General features: G+C 48.0%; 2 protein-coding genes across 7 annotated transcripts in view; both read left to right on the top strand.

The window, feature by feature from the left end:
* Positions 1-4795, top strand: part of HSPA12A (heat shock protein family A (Hsp70) member 12A) — a 163875-nt gene extending 159080 nt beyond the window's left edge. For all 3 annotated transcript variants that reach the window (XM_087432670.1, XM_087432671.1, XM_004428106.3), the window contains one exon: positions 256-4795. In XM_087432670.1, the coding sequence (XP_087288796.1) occupies positions 256-893 (638 nt within the window). In that variant the 3' untranslated portion in view covers positions 894-4795. The remainder of the gene's footprint in view (positions 1-255) is intronic.
* A 1028-nt stretch (positions 4796-5823) lies between these two features.
* SPMIP5 (sperm microtubule inner protein 5) lies at positions 5824-15035 on the top strand. 4 transcript variants are annotated; one of them, XM_087432679.1, is made up of 6 exons: positions 5824-6135; positions 7468-7533; positions 12090-12308; positions 13744-13930; positions 14444-14544; positions 14664-15035. In XM_087432679.1, exons 2-6 carry the CDS (start codon positions 7479-7481, stop codon positions 14807-14809), a joined length of 708 nt encoding a protein of 235 aa, XP_087288805.1. In that variant the 5' UTR covers positions 5824-6135; positions 7468-7478; the 3' UTR covers positions 14810-15035. The 4 variants fall into 4 exon arrangements, with proteins under 4 accessions (XP_087288805.1, XP_087288804.1, XP_087288806.1 ...); XM_087432678.1 differs by lacking the exon at positions 5824-6135 and adding an exon at positions 6277-6414; XM_087432680.1 differs by lacking the exon at positions 5824-6135 and adding an exon at positions 6436-7335.
* The last annotated feature ends 408 nt before the right edge of the window (positions 15036-15443 follow it).

Below are 15443 nucleotides of genomic sequence, written 5' to 3'. Positions count from 1 at the left end.
AAAATGATCACCAGCTAGCTATTAAAATGGGTTTCTACTTAGCGCTAGCTTTGGTTTTTATTCCTGAGCATATTGGTGTGCAAACCCCTTTCTTTAAAAGACGAGCTCTACACAGTTCTGTCCAACGAGCTCAGACTAGGCTTGTCCTCCAGTTGGGCAAGTGTTTTTGTCCATTCCCCACATTCTCAGGCCACCCGGTCCCCCTTGCCTGCTGGCTTTTGGTGACAGGATGTTGTCCCTCCTCTTCCCTTTCAGGGGACCTGTTTCAGAAGCCCGAGGTGTCCACTGTGAAGTTCCTCTTCCTGGTGGGCGGCTTTGCCGAGGCGCCGCTCCTGCAGCAGGCCGTGCAGGCTGCCTTTGGCGACAAGTGCCGCATCATCGTCCCCCAGGACGTGGGCCTCACCATCCTCAAGGGCGCCGTCCTCTTCGGCCTGGACCCTGCCGTCATCAAGGTGCGCCGGTCTCCGCTCACCTACGGGGTGGGCGTGCTGAACCGCTACGTGGAGGGCAAGCACCCGCCCGAGAAGCTGCTGGTGAAGGATGGCACTCGCTGGTGCACCGACGTTTTCGACAAGTTCATCTCTGCCGACCAGTCCGTGGCCCTGGGGGAGCTGGTCAAGCGTAGCTACACGCCGGCCAAGCCCTCCCAGCTGGTCATCATCATCAACATCTACAGCTCTGAGCACGACGACGTGAGCTTCATCACCGACCCTGGGGTGAAGAAGTGCGGCACGCTCCGCCTGGATCTCACGGGGACCAGCGGCACGGCTGTGCCCCCTCGGAGGGAGATTCAGACCCTCATGCAGTTTGGGGACACCGAGATCAAGGCCACGGCCATCGATATAGCCACCTCCAAGAGTGTCAAGGTTGGGATTGACTTCTTAAATTACTAACCGGCCTCCCTGCCGCCTGCCCCCGTGGACGCACTCACCTGCATCTGCTGACCTCAGCCCTGACTGCTGGCCCCGCCCTGCCCCTCACCATTGCCCACCTGAATTTCAGCAGCGAAGATGAGAACAACCAGGGCTGGAATAATTAGGGATTTTTGAGGGCACACTGGAGTCAGAAAAACTCTTGGAAATTAAGATCGAGGTTTAGGAATAAGCAATTCAAAGATCCTAAGAGCAGCTGGTTTTCACAGGTACAAAGTGGTGAGACACCCACCCAACAAGGGAATCAGTATGTTTCTGCAGCAGTGACTGAGTTTGCTTTGAACAGATCTCCATTAAGTAGAACTTAGGATGCCCTATTGCTGTCTTTCCAGATTTGAAATGAGATCTTTGAGCCAGGGGAAGATTCTTCATCTCTGAGACTTTCCTTTTTACCATTTTTGGACGGCAGTCAATATAAAATGCCATCCATCTGCAGTTCATTTCTTTTCTTCATCATGTGATTCAAAGTGGTGATTCAGTGGGAACTTGGAGCATTTTTAGCTGGTGGGAGAGGACTGCCTACACTGGGCACTATTTTAGGTTCTCATAATTTAAATTCCAAATAGGTTCCATGAAGAATAACTGTAGCTTTGGCTAATCCACTAGGATTTGTGTGAGTGGGAGGGCTGATACCTCAACTTTTCTGTAGGTAAAAACTTCTTTGAGGGAAATGGATATTAAAGAGCTCCTGACCTATCCCACATTATATGCTGTGATATAATTCCCAGAATGCCAAATCCTGATTTCTGAATTCCTAAGTAATTCTAATTAACCTTCATAGGATCCTGTGTGAGAAAGTGAGGCTGCAATTTGCCTTGTCCACATCACTGAGCCCAGGAGTCTGGAACAGCCCCTCACCTTGACAGGCCTACATATTTTATTTTATTTTTATGTTTTATTTTTTGCAGGGAAGGACTCGCCTTGAGCTAACATCTGTTGCCAATCTTCCTTTTTTTTTTCTTTTTTATTCTCCCCAAAGCTCCAGTACATGGTTGTATATCCTAGTTGTAAGTCCTTCTATGTGAGCTGCCACCACAGCATGACAACTGACAGATGGGTGGTGTGGTTCCGCCACTGGGAAACGAACCCAGGCCACTGAGGTGGACAGCACGGAACTTTAACCACTAGACCATCAGGGCTGGCCCCAAGCATACATATTTTAAATTAACTCCCTCCTCCCTGCTCACTCTCATCCCCCTAAGAGTTCTGGCCATGTATTCCCACATTTTGAAAAGAATACATTGGTGAGACATGGGCAGAGAATCTGTTCTATGAAATGCTTCATTAAAATCTTCAGTTTTTGAAGTCCGTCCAAAAGGAATTTGTAGATCTATACTCCAGGAATTAAGCCAGGTTTTTTCAAAGCAGATCTGTGGATCACTGGCATGAGAACTGCCTGGGTGCTTGTTAAAAACAGGTTCCTGGATCCTGTCTCTTTTAGAACTGAAGTTGAGTCTTGGAGAGGAGGACCAGAATCTGCCACTTTTAGTAAACACCACAGGAGACTGTGTTTCAACTGCAATTTGAGAACTCCTAACTTAGGTTTTGTCGGAAGCTGAAGCGTAGATTGCAGCCTGCAGCCTGCAGCCTTCAGCCTTCCCATTGTGACCCCCTCAGGACAGAGGGTTTACACGTGAAGAGCGATGATCCCACGCCTCGCCCTCTTGTGCGTGGGGCTGGGGCTCCATCTGGCTTAGGGATGATGCTTTTAATCCTCACAGGAAAAGCCCGGGGAGGAAAAAGATTGCAAGAAAGCCACCCTAAGGACGGGGCTGACCCAGGAACCAACTGGTGGGGCTGGGTTCTCTCCTTCCTTCCCCACTTGCAAAGCCAGTCTTCTCCAACATTCAGGAACGAACTGAGGAAGAAGAATCAAGAATCTGACTCACAGCCTGTCTGATCTGTTCAAAGCTATCTTTTCCACCTGCTGGAATTCATTCCGATTTTAAATCACTGGAGGCATGCATAATGAATGAAGGGAAGATGAGGGAACTAACTTCGAACGCAAGTTGGATTCACAAACCCATTATCATACCCGATACGCAGATTTTAAATAGCATTTCCAATTTCATTTTAACATGTCTTCTTTTTCACATCGCCTGCTGCAGAATTCCCTACTGGGATGTGAAACACGAACAAACCACAGAACTAGAGAAGGCTAGTCACATAACTCAGTGGCGGGATTTCATATCCAGGCACAAAGGTGTGTTTGCTAGGGTTCTCTTCTGCCTGCTCTGCTTCAAAAGCTAAATGTTATGGGTCTTTCTTTGCTGTTGCCAGCCATACTCTACAAATAAGACTTTTCAATTTAGTTATAAGTAATATAATTTTATGTACATACAATATTAGAATATTGTACAGAATCTTTATTTCTGCAATGTGCTTTTCTTGTTAAAAAAATGAAAATGCTCTTTGAATTCTGTTGATGACATTGCTGCCTTTAATTTTCCATGGTTTCATTTCTTAATTGTGCATACTAATCATCAGTTTGTACCGATACTAAGCTATGGACTATTTATGCAAGACTGAGCAATAGACAGAGGTGCCCAGGGTCAGAATACTCTGAACAAATGAACCACCTGGATCCACTTCATCAGAGCTTTCTATACACACATCCTTCCCAAAGGTTCACAGGTTATATTTAAAGGAGCATAATAATATTATCGATTCTCCTGTCCAGTCCTTGAGAGCTGAACATTCTGGTTCTGTAAGTAATGTGACTGTGCAGAAAAACCTATGAAAATTCTTTGTATCCCTGCAGGGTCGTCAACTTTTCCTTGTGGGACAAAGCAGTCACTGAGGGCAAAGGGTGGTCCACCGTGTGTGATGTTTTCAGAACGCCAGGGTCAAAGAAAGGAATCTAGTGGTGCACAAATCCAGCTTATCTACTGGATTAAGTGTAAGTGTGAGTAATATAGTCAAGTCCCTCTTTTTGGGGTAATGTAAGGTCTTTCCCACCTTGCATTAAGGATGTCTCCTTGTCTACTATTTCTCTTAGACGAGCTGGTTGAAATCTGCACTGTTGGCAAACAGATGATGGAGAGGGGGTGATAATTTTATTGGACTTTCTTCTGGCCCCAGAGATGCAGCCCCATTAGTCAAACTCCTTAAAGGGAATCCCCAAATCCATCCCTCCTCCCCCTCCACCCTCTCAGAAATATTCTAGAATAAGAGCACTGGATAAATACACTTGAACACATTTTCTAATCTTAGAAAGTTTCTAAAAGGCCTGTTGTCTTGACCCATTACTCAACTGTCCCTGGCATATTATCTGATGGTCATGTTTCTTGGAAGCAGAATTGTCAAAAGATTTTCTTTGTAACTGCCCTTTCTGTACACAGCAGGCATTAATAAATGCTGAATGACAGACAAGTTACAGACAAAAGAGTAAAGAGGAGGAGACTATATAAGCGTTTTTGCAGAGTGATGGCTAAGATGAGTCCAGTTTACAGAGCCTGCCCTACCCTTAGAATGTTATTTAGATCAAGTTTAGCTTTTAGAGTCCAGGTCTGGTGAATTGCCAGGGTGGCAAAGAATCGCATGCGCCAATAAACAGGAGTCAATATGCATTATTAGTCGAAGATCGAATTTCACATTGTAGAGATGAAATAGCTGTGATTAAGCTGCATATTTACGCTGGAAAGTGGCTTAAGTGGTTGACTAGTATAAAAGTTGTTGGCCGTAACATCACACCTCTCATCTGCTTGGAATATGGACCAGTATTCTAAAATATCAGTCATTGGGGTCTTGTTCACTACAAGATAAATTCAAACTTCACAGAACTTTGCAGCAGTTCACAACTTGACAGATTGTATCTGCAAACTTTCTGTCTTCACAGATGTCTAATAAAGCAAAACTCTGGATCTCATGTGGCCCAGACTTTTTTTTTTGCACTCTGAGTTTGCAAATGGAATTCTAGACAGATTATTACTGACCTCCCCCTCCACCCCATCTCAGGTGGAGATTGCTTTATTAATTTTCATTCCAACAGGACTGGCCCCTTTGTTTGCTGGAAACCAAGGCTCCATTGATGTCCATGACCTCCTTTTCCCTCCAAGGTGGAAGCAAGTGGTCAAGCCGGAGAGAAGGCAGATAAGCCAGGGTGCCCACCAACAGCTCCACTGCACCCAAATGAAGGTCGTTAAAAAAAGCAGAAGGCTTAGGAGGGGAGCTTTGTCCTCTGGTACCCTAGCAGGCATGCCAAGCTGGCAGATGCATCTAGACCCTGGGGTTTATTCCAGGCTCTGTGTCTGGGGCACCCTCCAAAGTTGGCTCTAGAAGTTTCTGGATAGTCTGAGCTGGGATCCCAGGACCCAGAGAGGGTATAAACGAGTCCTTCCTAAGTGGGTAGCTCCATCAGCCTTCATCTGAAGTTCAATCCCCAGGAGGGTAGAGGTAGGGAAGGCTGCCAGGTGCAGACAGTCAGACAAAGGAACAAGTGTGTACGGAAAAGCGGTGCCACCAGGCAGTCAGCCTCCGTTTCCTTCTCTGTACAGGAGAGGCTGGGACTAGCAGTCTGTCCACTTAGTCTCTCTGTCTGGATCGCACAGTGGGCATCCTGGTTTCAATCCAATGAGATGAAGGCTCAGGCCCCTGAGCTCCCATAAAATGAGGATGGTGCGTTGCCCATCGCACCCCTTCCTTCATTTTGGTGCGTTGCCCCCTTCTGCCCTGTTCTGTCATCTGGAAATCCCATCTTTCCTGATAAGAGAAGACTAGGGGGGACGGGGGTGTCAGAAGCCCAGGGGAAGCCGCCACGGACACAGGCCTCTCCTTCCCTCCCAGGCTGCTCCCGCCCCTGCCAGCCCCTCACACAGCCCGGGAGTAAGGCCTGTTCCCGCCAAACCTCCTCCACCACCGGGGCCTCCCGGCCCCAGCCCAGGCCGCCCCAGCGTCCACAGCAGTAAAGGGCGGCTTTGACCTTGGTGCCTTCGCGTACCCCTCCCCTCAATTCCCAAACCCCGAGGGGCCTCGGCGGGGGAGACCATGTACCGAGAACCGAGAACGGAGACCAGCTTCGGAAGCCTAACGTGTCCCTGGATTTCACGCCGGGGGCGGCGCTGAGCGGGGCGCAGGGGGGAGCGCCCCCACATTCCCTCGGGTTCACCCGCGGCCCGCGGGGCCTGGGCTCCCCCTCCCCGCGGGGTGAGCGCACAAAGGCCGGGAGGCCGGCCCGGGGGAGCCGCGATCCAGGCCCGCCCAGGTGAGCGACGCGGGAAGGGGGCGGGGAGCAGAGGTGGGGAGGGCCGTGTCCGCGCTGTCTGCCCCCCATCTTGGCCCCCCAGCCCCAGCACGCCTCCTCTCCACGCCCCTCCACGCACCACCTCCAGGCAGGGCGGGGTCTGCAGCCGCGCAGCCCGCCACCCACCTGCGCAGGGCGCCGCCCACTTCCCAGCGCCACATGTTTGGGCAACATAATCTTGGTCTCGGAGTTTAGAGGTGGTGCATTCATACCTCCTTGGACGCGAGTACCTTCAAACAAGTTAGTTAACCTCTCTGTGCCTTATTTTTCTCATCTATTCAATGGGGACTCAATAGGAACTAACCCTTTGGGCGGCTGTGAGGATTTAAGAATGCAGTCCTGCCTTCAGCGGTGTCATAGCAAGTATTCTATAAATGTCTGAACTGTTTAAAAAATTCCTATTATTACTGCCTAACCCTAAATATGGCCCTCCCCTCCACCCCTCAGACCACTTATTCTGGCCACAGGGCATCCCCTTTTGAGAGATGAACTGGCTGGGCAGAGAGGACTTGGCAGCATCAGCAGATGCGAGATGCAGGGCTTGGCTCATCGGGGGAGACCACAGGCTACCCCAGAAGGGGGAAGGGGCCTGGCCCAGGAGACAGCATCCACATAAACTGATGCTCTCGCGGTCCCCCCTCCATGCTCTGCTCACCCACCTTAGGCTCCAGGCCAGCCTTTTCGGACTTCTGATCCCTTCCAGCCAGAACTTAGTCTAATTCTTTGTTGTGAGGCTGTCCTGTGCATTGTGGGGTGTTTAGCAGCATCCTTGGCCTCTACTCACTAGATACTGGTAGCACCTCATCCCCCGGTTGTGACAACCAAAAATGTCTCCAGACACTGCCAGATGTCCTAAGGCTGTTGGTGGGGGTTGGCAGCAAAAATCACCACTGCAACCTGATTCCACCTGGATAAAAAAAGGCCCTGGGGGTGAGGGTGCCTCATCTCTCCCCTCCCCCAAGGTTCATGAGTCTTACATGGGGGCTCCTGGGTCTTGCTCATCTTTTTATGCCTAACGTTTGTCACAGTGGTGGCTGTTGTGTGTGTTCAGTTTGTGATTGTTGGATGGATGGATGGATGAAGGCTTGGGTGGTTGGGAGGAGGCCCCCAGGGGAGGGGAGACGCTGAAGGCAGCTATATCTGCTGGTTTTGTGTAAGAAGGTGATGCTGCCTCTCTGTCCCAACCCCTGGCAAAGTCATTCTACTCCCAAGGACTCTGGCAAATACACAATGAGTTCTTGAGGCAGGGACATTTGATGGGACATTTTCCTTCCCTCTTCCCTTCATTAACAGAGCGCGAAGTCATGGAGTCTTCCAAGACCTTCATGAGACACCTACGGATCACACCAGGCTACAGTGGTAAGTGGTGACGTGCCCTGCGGACATGCCTAGCAGGAGAACCTTGGTCCTGGTCACTATGCCTGCCTTGGGCCACTGTCCATATCTGTCTGGCCAACTGGGCCAGTACAAGCACTTGAGCTTTTAAGGGACTTATTGTGAGCACTCTATTGCTGAAGGTGGCTGATAACTGTTACCGCACCAGGTCCATTTCTGCCCAGAAAGCCAAACACCGAGACGATGAGATTGCAGCAGAGAGAGGGTTTAATCACAAGGCAGCCAAGTGTGGAAACAGGAGAATGAATCTCAAATCCGCTTCCCCAAAAATAGGGACTCAGGGATATTTATGGGGTAGGGGGCAAGCTGGTCTGAAGTGGAGGAGAGATGAGGTAATTGATCTGCGCAAGCGTAGTCAGACTTCATGCCTCTTCGTAGGACGCATGTTCACAGAATGGCAGCGTCAGCATGCCCTGAGGGTGGAGCTTTAACCTCCCCACATCAAAAGGTCGCTTATTGGACACATGTCTGCGTGGGCTCAGTTGATGGGTTGGTGGAATCAACCGGCCTGAAGTGGACAAGGGGTTCAATTCCTGAAAAAAAGAGCTCAAACACCCATTACCATGGGGACCCAGGCTCCAGGGAGCTGTTATCTATAGGAACTTAGTAGGAGTCAGACAGCATATTGCCTAAACAGCACAGTTAACAGTGGCTAAGTCTATCATGCAGATTTAAGTCCTCGCCTTCCATTCTGATGCATTTCTAGGTAAGGCCATCTCCCCTCTTCTTCCTGGTACAGGGAAGAAGATACCTTTACAAATGGAGATTTCCTTTACAAATGTAAATGTCTCTTATAAAGGGCAACCAGAACTAAGAATGGGCTCAGCAAGGACCCTCCCAGATACCCAGAGATGTCTATGGGGATGGCCTGTTCTGGGGGCAGGCCTCCCATCCCAAACTCCTTTGGTTAGTTAGTGGGGGTGGGGGCCGAAGTGTCTTTCAGGCAGAGACGTATTTTGAGGTGGTCAATTCCGATCTCCCATTGTTACTAGCTGCTTAATCATCAGTGGCTGTTTGCTGGTTTCGTAACTGTGTTCTGATTAATGGAGAGAGATAACTTAGGCTAAATCTCCCAGGACATGGCCTGGTATGCAGGAAGCACTTAATTAATGTCCATTGAGTGCATTTGGACTAGGATAGACACCGTGCTATGGGGATAGACACAATGAATAAGCTGAGGCCCTGTCCTTCGCAAGTTGGGCTTTCTCAAGTCTTGCACTAGGGCTGTTCTTATGGTCCATTCCTTCCTGTGTCCGTAGAGGAATGGTGGCCAACTGCACTGGCTTGCCTGGAATGGTCCCGGTTTTAGCACTAAAAGTCCTACTTCCTGGGAAACCCCTCAGTCCATGGCAAACCAGGACAATTGGTCACTCCACCTAAAGGCTTCTTCTCCTCAGGCTTCTGGGCTACTAAGAATTTACTAAGTCACATCCCTGTGACAAACCCAGTGGTCCCCATAGGCCCTCAGCTCTCACATACAGGTGTTCTTAGGAGGGGAGTTGTGTGGGGAATATTCCAAGGTTGCCCAGCCTCTCCCTGGTCCTACTGGTTGGTTAAGAGAACGGGCTTTGAGTTCTAGCAAACTGAGGTTCCAGTCTCTGCTTGACCATTGTGTACGTGATTGTAAGCTACTTACCTGTCTATGGTAACTAAACATTTCTATAAAATGGGTGTTTTAGTTCCTGAGGGCTGCTGTTGAAAACAACAGATATTTATTCTCTCACAGTTCTGAAATCAAGGTGTCTGTAGGGCCGTGCTGTCTCTGAAGGCTCTAGGAGAGGATCCTTCCTGCCTCTTCTGGCTTCTCGTGGCCCCAGGTGTTTCTTGGCTCTTGGCAGCATCACTCCAATCTCTGCCTCCATCTTCACATGACTCGTCATGTGGCCTTCTGCGCTGTGCTGTGGGTCTGTGTTTCTCAGATCTCTCTCTCCTTTCTCTGGTAAGGACACCAGGTGTTGGATTTAGGGCCCACCCTAAATCTAGGAAGATCTCATTTCCAAATCCTTAATTACATCTGCAAAGACCCTATTTCCAGAATAGGTCACATTCACAGCTACCAGGGTTAGGAGTTGGATTTATCTGTTAGGGGGTCACAGTTAAACCCACTACGTGGGATAATGATAGATTCCTCGTGAGATTGTTGTAAAGATTAAAGGAGCCAGCATACATGACCTATTTAAAATGTCTTGGCCCTTAGAAAGACTCCATAAAAGTAGCTTGTATTCCTATGGGTGTGCATATATACAATTGTATAACATCTACACAGATCAAAGTAGGTCCTAATAGAGGAGAAACCACTCTGGCAGAGCCCCCCTGTTGTGGGGTCTCCTGCATGACATTACGGTGTCTTTTTTTATTTTATTTTATTGGGGTCTTATTAGCTTACAACATAGTGTAAGTTTCAGGTGTGTGTCACTATATTTCAGTTTCTGTATAGACTTCATCGTGTTCACCACCAAGAGTCCAGTTTTTATCCATCACTGTACATATGTGCCCCTTTACCCCTTTTGCCCTCCCCCTACCCCCTTCTCCTTTGGTAACCACTAATCTGTTCTCTTTATCTATGGGTTTATCTTCCACATATGAGTGAAATAATACGGTATTTGTCTTTCTCTGTCTGACTTATTTCACTCAGCATAATACCCTCAGAGTCCATCCATGTTGTCGCAAATGGCACAATTTTATCTTTTTTTATGGCTAAGTATTCCCTTGTATATATATACCACATCTTCTTTATCCATTCATCCGTTGATGGGCATGTGGGTTGCTTCCACATCTTGGCTGTTGTGAATAATGCTGTGGTGAACATAGGGGTACATATATCTTTTTGAATTATTGATTTCATGTTCTTTGGATAAATACCCAGCAGTGGAATAGCTGGATCATACGGTATTTCTATTTTTATTTTTTTGAGGAATCTCCATACTGTTTTCCATAGTGGCTGCACCAGTGTGCACTCCCACCAGCAGTGTATGAGGGTTCCCTTTTCCCCACATCCTCTCCAACACTTGTTATTTCTTGTCTTATTAATTATAGCCATTCTGGCAGGCGTGAGGTGATGTTTCATTGTAGTTTTGACTTCCATTTCCCTAATAATTAGTGATGTTAAACATCTTTTCATGTGCCTGTTGGCTGTCTGTATATCTTCTTTGGAAAAATGGTTGTTCACATCATCTGCCCATTTTTTGATCAGGTTGTTTTTTTGTTGTTGAGATGTATGAGTTCTTTATATATTTTGGAGATTAACCCCTTGTCGGATATATGATTTGCAAATATTTTCTCCCAGTGGGTGGGTTGTCTTTTCATTTTATTGATGCTTTCCTTTGCTGTGCAGAAGCTTTTTAGTCTGATGTAGTCCCATTTGTTTATTTTTCCTTTGGTTTCCCTTGCCTGAGTAGATGTGGTATTCGAAAAGATACTACTAAGACCTATGTCAAAGAGTGTACTGCCTATATTTTCTTCTAGGAGTTTTATGGTTTCAGGTCTTACATTCAAGTCTTTAATCAATTTTGAGTTAATTTTTGTATATGGTATAAGATAATGGTCTACTTTCATTCTTTTGCATGCGGCTGTCCAGTTTTCCCAGCGAGACTTTCCTTTCTCCAGTATATGTTCTTGGCTCCTTTGTCGAAGGTTAGCTGTCTATAGATATCTTTTAAATTGCCTGTGGGTAGGGGAGACGGGATGGTGGATGGAGGACTTCAAGATCAGCCTAGTAATCAAATTCTTCCAGAGGCAGCTTCTTGCAGGGTGCAGGGGATGGAGGTTCCTGCTTTCAACTCTGAAGCTAGCTTTTATTTACTTAGGGACAAAGGCAAAATGTTGGGCTTCCGTAATGAGAATTGTTTATTTTGCAGTTTAAAACCAAGTTCTTAACCAGTTTTTCCTCATTTGTTCTTTTAAAAAAGGGTTTTATTGTGACAATATTATAGTACTTAGGATTCAGCATCCAGTTTAAATAAATAGTTGTGTTTTATCCCAACTAATTGTAATGATTATATGTTAGTTTGTGGGAAATGGTGAAAAATTGTTCTAGGGGTGGGTCTCGCAGATAATGAATTTACCTTTTTGCGTAATAGGTCTCTGCTTTTAATAAGCCCGCAATTTCCCGATGGTCCAATAAGAAAGATCCCAAATTGCATTTGGGAAGTGTCAAGGAAAATAAGCTTTCTCTCTAAAAAGATGAATAATTTCAGTTACTCCTCAGGCTATCATTTTGGCCCATTAAATGCTTTCCCCATTTGCCGTGCAGGCTGACATCAGGCTTTGCTATCAAAGAATATTACTGTCATCTCCTTTGTTGAAATGGGCCTTCCCTCTCCAGCGCCAAGGTCGTTTTTTGTGGCCTTGGGATGGCTCAGCCACAGTGGAAACAACAGCCCTGCTTGTATTAATGGCCTTTGGAAAAATGCAGCGTGGCTGGCCGAGGAAGAAATGCCAAGGGGTGGGGTGAAATTCTGGGGAGTTTAGGCGGGTTCTGAATTCCTTGCTGAAGGCTGTGATTCCGCCGGCTCTTGCAGGCTTCGTGCCGTACCTTAGCTGCCAGGGAACCTCCGGCGAGGACGACATGTCCCACTGTCTGAAAACCTTCCAGGAGAACACACAGCGATATAAAGACCAGCTGGAGGAATTTCGCTGCTCGGTGGCCACTGCCCAGAAATTGAAGCCCATCTGCTCCGAGGAGACGGTCTTGCGGGCACTCCACCAGTACTACCAGCAGTATCACCCCATGAGTCTGGGTACCGGCTCCCGGAAACCAGCCTCCCTTCACCCCCAGACCCAAGTGCAGGGCCTGGCAGGCCCACTGAGCTGCCCCGGGGAGCACAGAATCCAGCATAGTTCCAAATCCCCAGGCAGCAGTGCAAAATGGAAAGACTCTATTTCTTAAATTGAGAAAGAAACATTTCCAGGGGGAGAGGGACCCAGGTCAGGGAATACGGTGCTGAGAGCGAAGACCGCTGGGCAAACGTTCAGACATCAGCTTCTGTCTCTGTAGCCACCTCGTTTTTGTTGCTTTCTCTATGCCGGGCACCATGGTTTCATTAACCACCCACAACAACCCTATGAGGTTGATCCTATCATTCTCAGAGATGAGGGAAGTGAGGCTTCCAGAGCTAGTGTCCCTAGTCTGAGGTCAGACCTGGGTTTGAAGCCAACTCCTCCAGGTACTAGCTGGGTGGGAAGGGGTTTTGCACCAAATAACAACCACAATAACAATGACAAAAACAACTAATGATATGACTACATAGTGTTAATAATCACAACAATGATTTGCCCTAGATCATTTTTAAGGTCTAAAGGCCTATAGGAAAAGTAATGGACTGATTACCTTTATTAGTATTACTATAATTGTTTGGGGACTTTTTAGGTACACATGCTAACACACATGTTTCTTGTTCTTTAAAAATTTCCAAGCTGTTACAAAGAATATCTGCCTAAGAGTTTGGGATTTAGCCTAGCTCTGCGACTATTAGTTGTGTGACCTAGGGGAGGTTGCTTCCCTTCTCTGGGCTACAGTTCTTTCATCCAGGGCAGGGAAAGATGGACTAGATGCTCCCTAGGGTGCCTTCCAGCTCTGAGGTTCTGGAACTCAGTGGCCTAATTCGATTCTTACAGCAACTGGGGGAGGTGGATAGGGCAGTAATCTTTCATCTCACAAATGTGAAATTGCGGAAGGTCAGCCAGCCGGCTAGCCAGCCAGAGTCATTCACAACCTGAAGGCAGATTCCTGGTGCTGAGTCAGATGTGCTTTCTCCTGACCTGGATGCTTCTCTTGATTCCCTTATGTAAACTGTCAAACAGCAATGTCGGAAGCTTTTTCATTAGTCTGAGAAAGGAGCAGGATCTGTTTAAGAGCTAGAATTTGGGAATCAGACAGACACGGGTTTGAATCCTGGCCCTACCACTTCCTTGCAGTATGACCTTGGGCAAGTCTCTCTTAGCCTCTTCAAGGTCTCAGTGTCTTCCTCTGTAAAGTGGAGGGAATGATGGCACCAGCTTCTTATGGTTCGTGAGAGAATGAAGTGAGAGATGATACGGAGACCTCCTACCTAGGTGCAGGCACACAGAATCTAGAGGCCTAGGGGTTCCCCTGGGGCTGAGTGTTGGGGTGCCATCTAACTTGAGAGCACTGCCCACCGTGTGGCACCCTCAGGAAGCACGGTGTCTTTACAGAATGCAAGTACGTAAAGAAGCCTCTCCAGGAGCCTCCAATCCCTGGCTGGGCGGGCTACCTGCCGAGAGCCAGGGTCACTGAACTAGGCTGCGCCACACGGTACACTGTCATGGCCAGAAACTGCTACAGGGACTTCCTGGACATCACGGAGCAGGCCAAGAGAGTGCACCTGAAACCGTATGAGGAGTGAGTCTGGCTTAGGGCGTAACTGCAGATGACAGGACCGAGGGGAAGAGCAGATCTTCCCAGGGTTTCCCAGATGCCCCCTCCCAGGACTAGGACTGCTTTTGTGTCTGCTTGGTTTTACAGAAGGGGCCTTGTTTGTAATTGCAGGGCCTTCCCAGTAGGCAGTCACCCTCTGCTCCCTACCTGCACCCATTCTGCAGAAGCCCTGCTTGTGGCCTTTGCTGGTTTGCAGGGAGAGGCTGGGAGTAAAAACCCACAGGGCCACCTGTCCTGGCAGCAACCTAAGGCCCAAGGGTGCCGAGGGAGGGAGATGGTAGGGCATGGCATAGGGTGGCTCTTGTGGCCTCAGTTTTCCCTTCTGTAAAATGGAGATGGTAATCCTTACCTTTAGGATAAATTGTAAGGATTAGGAGTAAACATCTCGTGCTCACACAGGACCTGCATAGATCATATTTATTCTTATTTTTATTATTAATAAAAGGATTAACTCTATGTCTTTCATTCTTACTTCAGAATATACGGAGTTAGGTCTACACAACCTCCTCCTGTTCCCTCTCCAAAAATTTTGCAGCATGAAGGGCTGCTGCCAAAATATCCGGATTTCTCTGTTCCAAGTAAGGGAGGACTTTCTTTCCTTCTTGCTGTTTTTACCAAGGGGATGAAATGTTTGCAGTAGTCTCTCTACTTAGCTGGGCCACCTGCCTCCAACTCCTGGGGATGGTTTCTCTTCCAGGTGGTAGCTGTCCTGCCCTTGGAAGACCCCTGATAGAGGATCCCAGACCTCCGGTGACGTATGGCTGTGCTCAGAGGCCAAACATGTCGTGCAATGGGAAGATTTATCTAGAGCCACTGTCCTCAGCAAAGTATGCAGAAGGCTAGAAGCAGAGAGCCTCCCAAGGAGAGGTGAACTTTCAGGGGGGCTCAGAAGCTTGCTGTTCTCACATGAGAATCAGCGCCTCACCCACACCCCAGCAGGCACTAGGGAAATTTCATAATGTAAGAATTCTGTGACTGCCCTCTGCACCCTGACTGGTTGGCAACAGCATGTGATTAATGATAAAGACCTTTTATCATCCTGTGGGAATAAAGAGGATACTTCTCAGCATGCTAAATGTTTCTGTGGGATTTTTCCAGGTTATGTTGGCCTTGAGAAGGCCAGGGTGGGGCCCATCTCTTCCTAACTCCCGAGGTAACATTGTGCACCTGGACCAGGCTCTTACTGAAGCCCTAGCCCAGCCCTCTAACCGGTCGCTCCTTGTCTGCCATCTTGGGTCCTGGCGTGGCACTTCCCAACACTACACAGAGGCCATGGGCACCCCAACCCAGATTTTTCAGAATCCTAGTCCCCAGGAGAGCCCAGCTGGCAGGTGCAAGCTGTATTAGTTTCCTAAGGCTGCTGTTTGCTTACACAAACAGCACAAAATTAGTTTGCTGCACAAAATGGGTAGCATAAGACAACAGAAATTTATTGTCTCATGGTTCTGGAGGCTAGAAGGCCAAATTCAGGGTGTTA

Source organism: Ceratotherium simum, chromosome 6 (assembly GCF_057802395.1).
Source record: "Ceratotherium simum simum isolate JZ-2026a chromosome 6, ASM5780239v1, whole genome shotgun sequence".
Lineage (NCBI taxonomy): Eukaryota > Metazoa > Chordata > Mammalia > Perissodactyla > Rhinocerotidae > Ceratotherium > Ceratotherium simum.
This window is presented reverse-complemented; position numbering and strand designations above follow the sequence as displayed.

Excerpts from the sequence above, each read along its gene's own strand:
- SPMIP5 (XM_004428175.3), top strand. The coding sequence starts at position 7,431 with ATGGGACATTTTCCTTCCCTCTTCCCTTCATTAACAGAGCGCGAAGTC. Across the intron at positions 7,534-12,089 it reads GATCACACCAGGCTACAGTG|GCTTCGTGCCGTACCTTAGC; the intron begins GTAAGTGGTGAC and ends CGGCTCTTGCAG. Across the intron at positions 14,545-14,663 it reads TCCGGATTTCTCTGTTCCAA|GTGGTAGCTGTCCTGCCCTT; the intron begins GTAAGGGAGGAC and ends TTTCTCTTCCAG.